General features: G+C 39.6%; 1 protein-coding gene across 2 annotated transcripts in view; it reads left to right on the forward strand.

The window, feature by feature from the left end:
- Positions 1-15,386, forward strand: part of grin2bb (glutamate receptor, ionotropic, N-methyl D-aspartate 2B, genome duplicate b) — a 211,536-nt gene that overhangs the window by 38,080 nt on the left and 158,070 nt on the right. For both annotated transcript variants that reach the window (XM_038292852.1, XM_038292853.1), the window contains exon 3: positions 13,553-14,239. In XM_038292852.1, the coding sequence (XP_038148780.1) occupies positions 13,553-14,239 (687 nt within the window). The remainder of the gene's footprint in view (positions 1-13,552; positions 14,240-15,386) is intronic.

Raw genomic sequence — 15,386 nt, forward strand, 5'->3', positions numbered from 1 at the left:
ATAGCTGAAATGGATAATAGTTAAAGAAAAGTTTGAATATAAAGCATATTAGGCCAAATAAGAAAACCTTTCTGGTTTTTAAGTTGAATTCAGTTTAAATTCATTTCAATTTAGTTATATAGCAGCAATTAAAAATGTATTTCATCTAACGGTACAATCTCCTCTATCAAAATTTTCTACCAAGGAAAACCAGTTGTTTGCATCCAGTCATTGTCATGTAGGACATGCTCATTCTGGATGAGCTTGCAGTGACGATTTTTGGTTACATTATGTCGTTGACTCTTAAGCAATCCCTCCCACCAAGCATGCATGTCGTGACAGTGGGGAGGAAATCTCCCTTTTAACAGGCAGAAACCTCCAGCAGAACCAGGCTCAGTTTAAGCGGCTTTCTGCTGAGGCCGACTGGGATTGCAGTAGAGGGAAGCAGACATACAAGAAGCGAAGATACAAAAGGTAACTGTCAATCAGCTCCATAGGCGGCCCCATCCAGGATGAAAGAGCACATACAGTTAGTCAAAGTAAAAGAAACAGAAACACACTTTAAAAATAGGCCCCACTCTAACATGTATAAACATAGATGTCGGCCCGGCTTATAGTTCAATTCAGGATGGAGTCACAGCCGAACAGGAACAGTCCAGATGAAGCTACGAAGACAAGAAAAAGCAGAGAGAACAAAGTTATGAGTGGAACTAACAAATACTACAGCAAAGGAGCATAGAGATAGAATGAAGCAGAATGAGGAAAAGTGGTTTATATGTCCTCCAGAAGCCTAAACTGATAGCAGCATTAAAATAAAAATAGCTCAGAATAACCTAACTATTTTGGATGAGGTAATTTTACTAATTTAATGACCTTGGACTGGTGTAACCAGGTTTTGGTGCCACAAACATGAGTAACAATCTTACTGTATTTAACCTTGTCCTTAATTCAATTCAATTCAGTTTATTTATATAGCGCCAAATTCACAACACATGTCATCTCAAGGCACTTTACAGTTCAACCAGATCATACAGTCAAATTGATACAAAGTTTTCTATCTAAGGAAAACCAGTTGATTGCATTGACTCATTGACTCAAATACAATCCCCCACACTAAGCATGCTTGTAGCGACAGTGGAGAGGAAAAACTCCCTTTTAACAGGAAGAAACCTCCAGCAGAACCAGGCTCAGTGTGAGCGGCCATCTGCCGAGGCCGACTGGGGTTCAAGGAGACAGAAGCAGAGATACAAAAAGCAGCTGTAAAAGGCGGCCCCGTCCAGGAAACACACAGCCAGGCAGACGAGCTCCAAGGCAGCTCCCATGCCAGAGGACGAAGAGAGCACATCCACTCAGTCACGGTCAGAGAAACAGGACCACACTGGAAAACAGGCCGATCTCCAACATCTATTAACAAGGGTGTTGATAGAAGCAGCACAGCTGATGTTTTTTTCCAGGATGACGTCACAGCCAAACAGGAACAGACGAGGCAAAGCTACTCTGAGGAAAAGCAGAGAGAGCAGAAGGTTAGAGATTGAACTAACAGATTCTGCACAATAGGAGAACAGAGAGAGAATGAAGCAGAATGATGAAATGGGGGTCCCTATGTCCTCCAAAAGTCTAAGCCTATAGCAGCATAACTATAGAGATAGCTCAGGATAACCTGAGCCACCCTAACTATAAGCTTTATCAAAAATGAAAGTTTTAAGCCTAGCCTTAAAAGTAGACAGGGTGTCTGCCTCACGGACTAAAACTGGTAGTCGGTTCCACAGGAGAGGAGCCTGATAACTAAAAGATCTGCCTCCCATTCTACTTTTAGAAATTCTAGGAACCACTAGTAAACCTGCAGATTGAGAGCGAAGTGCTCTGTTAGGAACATAAGGAACAATCAGATCTCTGATATAAGATGGAGCTTGGCCATTTAAGGCTTTATATGTGAGAAGGAGGATTTTAAATTCTATTCTTGATTTAACAGGAAGCCAATGAAGAGAAGCCAGGATAGGAGAGATATGATCTCTCTTTTTCATTTTCATTAGAACTCTGGCTGCAGCATTTTGGATCAGCTGAAGGCTTTTAACTACAGTTTGTGGACTTCCTGATAGTAAAGAATTACAATAGTCCAGCCTTGAAGTAACAAATGCATGGACTAGTTTCTCAGCATCACCCCTGGACAGGATATTTCTAATTTTTGCAATGTTCCTCAGATGAAAGAAGGAAATTCTAGAAACCTCTTTGATATGGGATTGAAATGACAGGTCCTGATCAAAAATAACACCAAGATTTTTTACTTTATTATCTGAAATCAGTTTAATCCCATCCAAATGAAGTGACTGGCTAATCAGTTTCTTTTTCAGAGACTCTGGTCCAAAGACTATAACTTCTGTTTTGTCTGCATTCAGAAGCAGAAAATTAAGAGTCATCCAGGTTTTTATGTCTTCAAGACATGCCTGTAATCTATGTAATGGGTTAGCTTCATCTGGATTTATAGACAGATATAGCTGGGTATCATCAGCATAACAGTGGAAATTAATCCCATGCTGTCTAATAATTCTACCAATTGGGAGCATGTATAAAGTAAAGAGAATTGGTCCTAGCACTGATCCCTGTGGTACTCCACAGGTAACCTTTGAGCGTGTTGAAGATCTATCATTAACATGAACAAACTGAATTCGATCAGATAGATAAGATTTAAACCAGTCTAGTGCTGTTCCTTTAATTCCAACAAAATATTCAAGTCTTTCTAAAAGAATATTATGGTCAACTGTATCAAATGCAGCACTAAGATCCAACAGGACGAGCACAGATACAAGTCCATTATCTGAGGCCACGAGAATATCATTAGTGACTTTCACCAGAGCTGTTTCAGTGCTATGATGAGCTCTAAAGCCAGACTGAAACTCTTCAAAAAGTTCATTATGGTGGAAGTGATCGCAAACTTGTTTGGCAACTACTTTCTCAAGAATTTTGGATAAGAAAGGAAGATTGGATATAGGTCTATAATTGACCAAGTCATCTGGGTCAAGAGACGGTTTCTTAAGCAGAGGTTTAATTACAGCAATCTTAAAAGCTTTAGGTACATATCCCTGTAACAGAGATAGATTAATCACATCTAAAATGGAGGAGGAGATCAAAGGGAATACCTCCTTAAATAACCTGGTTGGAACTGGATCTAACATACAAGTTGAAGGCTTAGATGAAGACAATAATTTTGCTAATTCAGAGAGTTCAACTGGATCAAAGCAGTCTAAACCCGGTTCAGATTCCATGACTACCTCAGGTACAATCGCGGATAGAGGAGTGCTTATGATCTTATTTTTAATAAGATCAATCTTATTTATAAAGAATCCCATAAAATCATTGCTGCTAAGAGCAGGTGGAATGGACGGTTCAACAGAGCTATGGCTCTGGGTGAGTTTGGCAACTGTATTAAAAAGAAATCTAGGATTATTCTTATTCTCCTCTCCTCTCCTTAGCTGACAGATTCATGTAGAATGTTTAATGTCAGCATTGACAAACATGTGAGTGTAGTTTCTGCTGTCTGTAATGTCACGTTTCTGATATGGAGCTGCCAATTAACAGAGCTTCTCACTGGGTTTGTCGCTGAGCTTGGAAGATCGGTTTGTGAAATAACTAATAAATGTAGTTAGATGCCAAAATGTAAACAGCAAGAGGATCTTGATAGTATAAATGCTTGCAGTGTTGAAACCTATAACAGTGCAGCAAAAAATGAAATATCACAGAAAAAGATTTCTAAAGAAATGTGTCATGCTCGACTATACTATGCAGGCTATAATCTTGTAGTTATGTGGTGATTGATGCGATGGGTCGTAAACTGTTAAGTAAATCACTGGGAACTTTCCAAAAGCTTAGGTTAGCCTGGAGAAGTTATGAAAAATGTAATATTGAAAAACTTCATTAGATGTTATGTCAATTAACAGGATATTTTGGGTAGTAAAATAAAAAAACTAGATTATATCCAGCTATAAATATATAAAAAAGTATTTTTTTGCTTTAGATGACATGGTGGTTTTATATATATATATATATATATATATATATATATATATATATATATATATATATATATATATATATATATATATATATAATCAAATCTACTTGTCTATATCTGGTATACAGCCCCACATGTGAGGATTAAATAATTTTCTGCTGTTGGCTCACAGTGGTCTAGGGGTGTAGAAATTCTCTGGGCATGTGATGGAGAAATGTAAGGTGTCTGCAGGGGGCATGGCCTCAATACGTGCGCATGAAGCTGTCTGCTCTGTGCATTTGATTCAGGAATAACTGGATCATTTCATAACATGGTAACAGCAGCATATGGCTTAAAATCTGTTCCAAGAAAATTTAAATGAAAAAAATAAGAACAATTTGATGGCACAGACAAAGCCCCCCAATACCGCATCCTGTAATAAGATAATTACAAGAGAAAGTTAAGCTTTCTATTATTTAAAACGTTTTTGGAATATATTTTATGATGTAAAATATTGTCTTATTATTCTTAAACTACTCACAAATGCTCTTTATTCTATTTTTGTTCCAGTTTTTAACCCTGCTGCTTGATACAGGTTGCATGTCTGAGAAAGAAACATCCTAAAAACACTTTTATCACTGGATTTAAGTTGGACAGAGATTAGTGTCATGTGAAGTGGAGTGTTACGTGTGCTACTGACACATACCTACACCACCACACACACCTCCAAATCTCACACACACTGAGATTTGGAACTGCTGATTAGAAGGTGAATGATTGCTTCCCAACATTCACTTCTGCAGTCCAAAACATTAATACAAAACAAGCTTATTGTCTGTCAGCTGAAATAAAGTATGAAGCATGTGAGGCAGTTACTGAGCTGTGGCCTCTCCAATGAATACAATCTAGTACAATTCTGAATTATAGATGATATTTAGGAGTTGGGATACTAACCAGAAATGGAAGACATCAGTCAGATTGTGGTTCACCCCCTCAGGGGATATCCATACATTATGGTTGAGGGTCATAGTGCAAATTCACTGAAGCTATTCAGTTCATTAAAACACAATGTGTTGTACGAATTGATAAACGATGTCTTGTTCAGCGCGTGCTTCATTGGAGATGACACAAGTAGCTTTCTTACCTGTGACTGACCACCCACTGAATGGAAATGGGCTCCTTAACAGACATGCCTGTCGGATTACGTTAAGTGTAATGCCTTTCAAACAGTATTCAGTGCAGCCCACCACATCAGGTCCTGAGGGATGCTGCAGAGCCTGTTAATGATGCCCTGCATGCATGCCTGCATGTATGTGTGTGTGTGTGTTCTCATGTGATTCAGTTTGTAGTTTCAGGCTCTTGCTTACAGCATCTGCAGTGGATCATTTTACTCCATATGTGTCTGTTAGTGGGATAAAAAGTGAGTGACAGTGCTTTAAAAAGTCTTCATACCTTTAAAACTATCATATTTTAGATTTTATTTAAATTATACCAAATGGAGGAACACTAAGTAGCACCTATCTTTAAACTGTATTGACAATTATACATGGGTTTAAATGTTTTGTTTTTTTTAAATAAAATCTACAGTGTTCTTACCACCTTCTAATCCACCCTAAAATGACATCAGTGCAAATCATTACCTTCTTAACCCAACTAGAAAAGCACCCAGAGAGCGTAGACCTCCACCAAGCAGCACATTTCTCCCCATATTGAGACTTACACCCAATGTTAAAACTCGAGCATGATCTAGATAATTTTCGATCATGATCTAAATAATTTTCAAATGTGATGTATTGTTCCTTGGCATGAGGCATATCTCTGGTAAAAAAAAGAAAAAAATCTTACATTCTGTTCAACTTTTCATTGCTCCTGCTGATAAACTTCTTGTGTAAACTCTTCTTGTGTTTTTGTCTTTAGTAAAATTCCTCCAGACTTTTTGAGTCCGATGCTCAAGCTGTCAATTGTCGCTGCTGCCACCCTCTGGTTTAGGGGGGAAACTCCTTTTTCCGCCAAATATTCCAATCTCACAGATTTAGAGAATCTTAAAAAAAAAAAATCCTATATCCAAATTATAACCTGGATTATCACCAAAAGGATTGTTCCTTTGTATGCGGCAAACCTCTGAAAACATTTTGTCCATGACAAAATCTGCCCATAATTGTTTAGCTCTTTAGAAAACAAACAGACTTAGACTACTTTTTTTGTAGAATGAAATTTTGTTTTGTGCAGCTTTCAGACAGTGGAGCTGCATCAAGCCGCTGCCTACAGGTGCTGGTCATAAAATTAGAATATCATGAAAAAGTAGATTGATTTCAGTAATTCCATTTAAAAAGTGAAACTTGTATATTATATTCATACATTACATACAAACTCATATATTTCAGATGTTTATTTTGTTTAATTTTGATGATTACAAATGACAACAAATGAAAATCTCAAATTCATCATATCAGAAAATTAGAATATTGTGAAAAGGTTCAAAATTGATGGCCCCTGGTGCCACACTCTAATCAGCTAATTAACTCAAACCACCTGCAAAAGCCTTTAAATGGTCTTTCAGTCTAGTTCTATAGGCTACACAATCATGGGGAAGACTGCTGACTTGACAGTTGTCCAAAAGATGACCATCGACACCTTGCACAAGGAGGGCAAGACACAAAAGGTCATCGCTAAAGAGGCTGGCTGTTCACAGAGCTCAGTGTCCAAGCACATTAATAGAGAGGCGAAGGGAAGGAAAAGATGTGGTCGAAAAAAGTGTACAAGCAAGAGAGATAACCGCACCCTGGAGAGGATTGTGAAACAAAACCCATTCAAAAATGTGGGGGAGATTCACAAAGAGTGGACTGCAGCTGGAGTGAGTGCTTCAAGAACCACCACACACAGACGTATGAAAGACATGGGTTTCTGCTGTCGCATTCCTTGTGTCAAGCCACTCTTGAACCACAGACAGCGTCAGAAGCGTCTTGCCTGGGCTAAAGAGAAACAGGACTGGACTGCTGGTGAGTGGTCCAAAGTCATGTTCTCTGATGAAAGTAAATTTTGCATTTCCTTTGGAAATCAAGGTCCCAGAGTCTGGAGGAAAAGAAGAGAGGCACTTCATCCACGTTGCTTGAAGTCCAGTGTAAAGTTTCCACAGTCAGTGATGGTTTGGGGTGCCATGTCATCTGCTGGTGTTGGTCCATTGTGTTTTCTGAGGTCCAGGGTCAACGCAGCCACATACCAGGAAGTTTTAGAGCACTTCATGCTTCCTGCAGCTGACCAACTTTTTGGAGATGCAGATTTCATTTTCCAACAGGACTTGGCACCTGCACACAGTGCCAAAGCTACCAGTACCTGGTTGAAGGACCATGGTATCCCTGTTCTTAATTGGCCAGCAAACTCTCCTGACCTTAACCCCATAGAAAATCTATGGGGTATTGTGAAGAAGAAGATGCAATACACCAGACCCAACAATTCAGAAGAGCTAAAAGCCACTATTAGAGCAACCTGGGCTATCATAACACCTGAGCAGTGCCACAGACTGATCGACTCCATGCCACGCCGCATTGCTGCAGTAATACAGGCCAAAGGAGGCCCAACTAAATACTGAGTGCTGTACATGCTCATACTTTTCATGTTCATACTTTTCAGTTGGCCAACATTTCTATAAATCCTTTGTTTTTATTGGTCTTCAGTAATATTCTAATTTTCTGATATGATGAATTTGAGATTTTCATTTGTTGTCATTTGTAATCATCAAAATTAAACAAAATAAACATCTGAAATATATGAGTTTGTATGTAATGTATGAATATAATATACAAGTTTCACTTTTTAAATGGAATTACTGAAATCAATCTACTTTTTCATGATATTCTAATTTTATGACCAGCACCTGTATAGGTGTAGCCATCTTGGAAGAAGTTAAACAGACAAACAATATTAAAGAATGAAAGAAAAAAAGTTATAAAGCTTCCTCAATTCTACATCATTATTTTATGCAGTGAAAGATGCTTGTGCAAAGTAATGGCTTAGTGGTGCTGAACACAAATTAATTCCTCACTTTCATGATATTTCTTGGTCTGTCATTTAAAATATGAATAAAAACCTATTGAAGTTTGTAGTGGTAACATGAAGTGAAACAATACAACCCGAATGAATACTGATGCAACTTAGGTGCTGCACGCATCTGGATGAGTGTGTTGTCAACCTTTGCTTTTTTTAAAATGCTGTGAAGGAAATGACTAATCCATCAGAATTACTGGCCTGCTGGAAAGCGGCCCACATGTGCTGCATGCTTGTTAAAGCCCTAGTATGTTTGTGTGTGCTGTTGGATGCATCTAGAGTCTGTAGGCCCAATCAGGACGGCTCAGGTGCCTGAATGCGTGGATGCAACAGCGCACCTCTGATTTGAACTGCTTGGTTCGTGCTCATGTGTCATTATCAAGCGCTCCATCTACTCCTGCCTGCTGTAAATTGCCGGGTACAAGACACGCACACTTGGGGAGTGTTTCTGTGTAGCCACTTATTACCACTCACCCATGTCCTCTGCACCCAGCATATGTTGTGGTAATTACTGTGTAAGTGTGGTAAAGGCCACTCAAGAGCACATACGTTCACGCACTAGCCTGGATTCCGTTTTCCAGGAGTAAATAATCCACCCTTGACGCCACGCATTGAAATGCCATTAAACCATGAGTGCTGTCGGTGTTCTGAGCAGCTCCTTGTATTGTGTTGCTGCTGTTTATATGCCTGTAGCTGGGTTTATGGATGAATTTTTAATGTGAAGTACACCAAAAGACAGAGCTCATCTCCATCTGCAGGAGTGCATTAACCCAGCTTACACATGTGTACGTGGGTGTCCGTGCGCCTGCCTGTTGTATTTATCTCATGTAACAAGGCTGCGTGTTTGTGCAGAGGGGAGCTGACACCACACGCCGCCCTGGTCAGAAGCGGACGTTGTGTTGCTGTTTAGGAGAAGTCGCGTTGTTAGCCGCAGGAGTTGAGCTGTGTGCATCCTCCTGTCCATCAGGGTGTTTATATGGAGGCATATTTGAAGTGTTACTATGGAAACCAAGCACTGCTGTTTTATCCTGATGAGCCTTTCTCTGCTGCCTCGTCTGCTGTCACACTTCTTGCCTGATTTTAAAAGATTTTTTTATGAACAGTTTCCCTCCGCTCCTCTCTCTCTGAGTGGATCATCAGCTCGCTTTTTATTCATCAACATCATGGATTGAGGCCTTTTTCACCATTCCCCTGCGTTCCTTCTCTTTTAACCTCCTCTCTACCCTTTTTTCTCCCTCCTCTCGTACTAATAATTTTTTCTTTTCGTCTTTTCTTCTTGCATTTCGTCCCCACACCTCCTGCCTCTTGCTCTCCCTCCCTTCGCTTCTCTGGCTTCCTTATTGCTGTTCTTTCCTCCACCTCCATCTCTTTTGTGTATGTCTCTATTTATTCTTCGCTCTCCTCTTCTCTTTTCTCTGCTGCCTTCCTCCCACTCGCTTCCTCCTCCTTAGCGCCTTTTCTTATTCTTCTTCTTTGCTGTCCTCACGGAGAACTCGGCTCGTTTACAATTAGCATGTGCACCTGCAATTAAGCCTGACAAACCACTAGTAATTAGACCGTTTTGAGAGACTGTGTTTTTTCATGTGGAGATCAGGTCTCCTCCACTCTTATCGGCCTCCTCTCACCCCTTTTCCCACAATTTTTTCTTTTACTTCCATCAAAACTTTTCCTTTTTGCCACTTGGGTTTTTAGAACTTTGAATAGGTGGATTATCTCTGGAAATCAAAGAGGGACAAGCCTCTTCATCTGCCTTTTATTTACCGCTTTGCTCAAATGCCCCACTCTTAATTTAGAAAGTGAGCAGGAACTTACTCTCATTTCTTATCCGTTTCTCAGCAGGAAACATACCCAAATCTGTTTCTCCCCTGTTATCTTTTGCATCAGGTTATGACTAATTGTATTTCTCTCTGCTTTTCAGCTCTCCATGCTTGAATATTTTCATCTTTATCCTCTGTTCTTCCTCCATGTTTTTTTCCCTTCTCTTCTCCACTTTCCTGTACTCAGCGATGAGCTGTTAATACTTATCTTAATGGGAAATAAGAGGTTATCAATCGTCTTCAAGGATCATCATATGGATCTAAGAGGTTAGGAGGGGGTGGCTATTATAGTGGAGGGCAATGAATTTGGATTTTAATTTCACCTTGATTGAGAGGACTCCTTGGTATGAACACAACATGCAGGACAGCCTTGCAAAAGCATTCATAACCCTTTCATGGTTTCTGTCTTTTTCTTGTTAAAACAAAACAATTCAATGCATATTATATGCAATATTGCAAATGTAAAGGAATATTTGTAATATTTGGACGGATGTCAAATATTTTACGTTGTTGTAGTGTCTGAGATGTTGAGACAAGGGGTGAAGATTTTGTGTTATATAGAAGTAAAAATAAAGTGAGATAACTATATTGTATATCAACTTTGCAATGTTTTTTCTTATTTTGAGCAGCCCTGCAAAACAGTAAACTGACACGGGGTTTAAAACGTTGCTTTACAGATACCTCCAAGAAGTCATCACTAACTGATACTTTTCATCAGAAACTCCTTAAAACTATTGTTTGTACTTTTTTTGAGAATGTTTATGTATTATACAAATGTTCCTTTTTTTTGATTGATTGGATTTTTTTACTTCTCTTGCTGGCTTGAGTTTGCCTTGAGTTTTATCATTGCAGGTTTAACAGTTTTTTTCATAAGTAATACAAAATGTTGCACCTTTAAAATATTTCATTTTGGACTTTTAACCTAAATTTTAACATTTAGGTTTTCAAAAGATGTTCTCAATCAAATGTGAACAGGATGGGCAGGCCCACCTTTTGTGCTGTTTTTAGGAGGTCTTACAGACAGCTGTCGGCTAACTTAAGTTGGATAAATGTCTGTAGTTACTCTAGAGCAGGCATCCCCAAACTCGGTCCTCGAGGGCCGCTGTCCTGCAGGTTTTAGAGGTTTCCCTGCTTTAGCACAGCTGATTATAATGATTGCAGTAAAGCAAAAGCCTGTTAATCAACTATCAATTAAAATCAGCTGTGCTGGAGCAGAGAAACATCTAAAACCTGCAGGACAGCGGCCCTCCAGGACTGAGTTTGGGGATGCCTGCTCTAGAGCTCTTGTGAAATAAAGTTGAGTCTAAACTTGAACCCTCACTGAGTTCAACTTGTCAGCAAGGAAAGTTACTTTTGGATGCCCTTAAAGTAGCTAGAAGTTACGAGATGACAATGTTGCCTAACAGAAATTCATTAAAAACTAAATCTGTTGTCTACTCTAAATTCATGGCAATAATCTTTATTAATCATTCATGTTTTGCCAAGATCCAAACTACATCACTACCTTTTTTCAAGTTTAACCAAAAGGCATTTATCTTAGGCGCGCCCTGTGAACATGGTGAATGAGTGACTTGGACTTTGTCGGCCAAATGCAGGAATTATTTTCAGTTTTGGAGGAAAAAAATAATAATAATGGACATTGTATTTGCATCCTGCTTTGTAATCCAGGGCCCGATCAGCTGCAGATTTGCTCATGCATGACTCATTTTCAATTGGGAAACAAACTGGAGTTGGTTGATTGCAGGCAGGTTTTGCTGCATGATGAGGTGCTGAGACTACCCCCTGTCGGAGCTTTGGAGGTGGGAGGATCTCACAGCAGGCTGCTCTCTGAGGAAAGACTACAGAGAGAGTTGTACCTCTCATTGCCATTTCAAAATCTTCAATAATGGAAAATGTCACAAGGTCTGTCATTAGTTGCTATTTAAAACAAAAAGTAATTAGAGTATTCTAAACAATTCACTGTTGGCAAAATTAAGCCTCCTATGTGAGATGTGCCTTAGACTATAACAGGCCTGCCCCATTTTATTACATTAATGGCATAGTGGAGGATCTTGGCAAATTTTTGAAAAGACCCGTCCTCTCCACCCCCAAAAAAATGCAAATGCACAACTCTGTACCTGGTCCCGAGAGGGAGCGCCTATTAAATACATGGGAGAGCATGCACAAGCCCATTTCTCCTCATGCACGTTGCTGTTTGCATCGCCCATAAAAGTTTACGTTCCAAAAGAAGATTTGCGATGTTTCAACTTTGTCAAACTCATCACCTGTAAGTGAAAATTGGGACGAGCACGTAGGATGGGCACGTAAGAGCACGTAAACATATCACCAGAATGATTGACATTAGGAGGACCACTTAATTTGATGATCCACCCAGAAAAAGAACATCCCCCACTATACCTTTAAGGAATCCTTAAAAATAACTCCTTAGAATCACCAGCAACATCTAATGAATTTGAAGTTGGGCTAAGAATCTATTTTGGTCAAATTTAAGGGCAAGACTTTTCCACAATCCTTGCATCAACAACTAAAAAAAAACAAAAACAAAACTTTTCTGAAAACATTAGGAATACTGAGCTATTAAGATGTCCTATACTAATGCGCTTCCACCATCATACATTGTAGAAATATATATAGAAATCTTTATTCTTTATTATACATCAACATATTATTTAATCCTGCAGAGCTTTGATATTTTTGTGTCCCACAAACTCTTAGAGTTTGTGGGACACAAAAATAGACCTCTGCACCTAAGACGCTGCAGGACCTGCAACACCTTATTTAGATTTTCTGTCTTTTATCACTCATATTGTCTTCTTTCTAATTTCAATGTTTCTCAAGCACATTGATGTGCTGCTCCTATTTGTTACAATTGTTAGTGTGAGGCTGAAATGAAAGTCAACAGTTTTTCTTGAGGCAGAAAAGCAGTGAAAGTAGAGTGGAAGTGGGAGAAAAGGAGGACGGAGAAAAAAAATGAGTGCGAAAGTCAGCGCAGCTCTGTTGGAGTGTCTAATGGTCACTTAGCCCAGCAGCGAGTTCATGACGCTGTGAGGCTGTCAATCTGTCAAAATGCACCCAGTACTACCCCATCTCTATCTGAACTGACTCACACATCCACCCCACAATGGATTTAGCGTTGCTCTGAGAAATAAAGTCCTGTTCACTGTGAAGGTTGATACTAAACCAAGAGTCACAGTTATTGTCTGTTTTATATTTACCTCATAGAACAAAATTGTTAATTTTCAATAGTAGTTTCAATGGTTGTATTTGTCTATGCTTAACATCAGCTGTGTTTACAAATAAACATCTTAAAAGTAAAGGATATATGATGTATAAGGTGTAAGCTTAATGTATTTTTGTGTCAATATTCCAATATTTTCCTTACAGTCAGAGTAGAGAAAGTGCTTCTGAGTGCATTTTGCACCTGATGTTTTCAGGCTAATAGGATTTATTTCGCTTTGGTGCATCTGCTAATATGGTTAACCAGAACCACTACTGTTACCACTACCTACTGCACTCCGTAGAGATCCCTACCAAAGATGCTGCAATGCATGGAGGCATGGGCAGTATGTTGTGATGTGTCACTTTTCAGAACCCTGCTGGAATCCATTCAGCTTTTAAATTTGCTCAAGCTTTGATTCCTATCTGTTTCCCCTGCATTAACTGTGGAAAACTGATAAGCAGAGTTTTCTCCAGATCTTAACGTCTTTCTCTTCTCTCCCTGCAGGGACGGCATTTAAAATCCTCCATGATGCTTGTCAGCCTCCACCCTTCTCCCTCCCATCTTCAGGACAAGTGTTTGGTGTCTCCCTCCTCAATTCAACACTCTCCTTCCTGTTCAGACCAGTTGTACCATCATACTCGCCCCCAGTTCCGGCTCAACCTGCGATTTCTCTCTTTGGCCTTATCTCTCCTCCTCCTCTCCATACTCTTGCCCGTCTGCGAGTCCCGGAGAGGTGGGGGTCCAGGTTCCGGGCCTGGAAGTTCCTCAGGTGGACAAGGAGGTCAGAGAGGAGGCGGAAACCAGAGGGGGGTCGTTATCCCTCCTCATTACTCTCCGGGGTCACCAGCACTTCCTCCTATCAGCCCAAAACTGATCAGCTCTCTCAGTATTGCCGTCATACTGGTGGGCAACTCCAGTGAAGTAACCCTGGGTGCAGGACTTGAAAAAGAGGATTTCCTCCACATTCCGTATCCCCCTAAAGTTGAGGTCGTCACCATGAATGAGACGGACCCAAAGAGCATCATCAATCGGATCTGTGCACAGATGACGAGGAACTCGCTACAAGGCGTAGTGTTCGGTGATGACACCGATCAGGAGGCCATTGCTCAGATCCTGGATTTCATCTCTGCTCAGACACACATTCCCATCCTTGGGATCAGAGGGGGGTCCTCCATGGTCATGGCTGCCAAGGTAAGAACAAAGTGTTTGGAGTTAGTTTTTTAACCTGCTTATAAAGAACATAATGTCCAACAATCTGTAGTATGATGTCCATACAGCTTTAGCAGTTTGGACTGATGGAACAGTCCAAATGGAAGCTGTAGAAGATGTTACTGCCCTCCACTGTTTGCACTCATTCCTTCACAGCCTTTCAGCAGATCGATTTTTTTCCCTGTTAATTGATGTCACACTGGGCCTCCTGACAATGGGTCGACTCAACCTTTAAAGGACTCACAGTGTGGAACTAACAAGTCCAAAAACATCTCTGTGGGACAGTGCTGTGGTCTGAAGCTGTAAAACATTACAAAACAAACAGACATCAAGGAGAAAGCACCATGAGAAGAGTAAAATAGCATGACATAGTATCGTAATGAGCAGAAAGGAATGAAAAAAAACTGAAAGGAATTGATAACTAGTGTTAAAGGCAGCCTTACAGAATGAGTTTTATATATTCTGTTTAAATATCCTAATTTTAATGTATTTACATCCATATAAAGATTGATATTCAGAACAGGATATAGCTGCTTTTAATTAGAGCATAAATGTACTTTTCAAGTCATGTTAATGACAATAAATAGGCTCATATGGTTGTGATAAAGAGTCTTTACTACCAGCTGACCTGCAGGAGGCAGAAGCTGATGGGGAGCGGGACTTAAGCATTAGAGAAAATTTTTGTGAGAATGTTTTTTCAGCTCTTAAATGCCTTTGGACTTTGTTCAGTCTGTGTAAATGATTGTGATGCCATACTACAGTGGCTTGAGGGTGATGTCATAAAATGGGTGGCAAATGTACAGAAGGGGAGGTGTTGCAGTGAAGTCAAGCGTCATTTTCAGGATGGGAAAAATAAATGTCACCACAAAATAACTAATATATATATATACCGTATATGTGTGTGTGTATATATGTATATATGTGTGTATATATGTATATATATATGTATATATGTGTGTATATATGTATATATATGTGTATATATGTGTGTGTGTATATATGTATATATATGTGTATATATATATAAATATATATATATACATATATACATAAGATACTGTGCAGAACCCTCAAACTCCCAGGCCTCTGGTAGAGGACCCGAGCTTGAACATGACACATACCACCCAAT

Source organism: Cyprinodon tularosa, unplaced genomic scaffold, assembly GCF_016077235.1.
Source record: "Cyprinodon tularosa strain WSP-4 unplaced genomic scaffold, ASM1607723v1 ctg318, whole genome shotgun sequence".
Taxonomy (NCBI): Eukaryota; Metazoa; Chordata; class Actinopteri; order Cyprinodontiformes; family Cyprinodontidae; genus Cyprinodon; species Cyprinodon tularosa.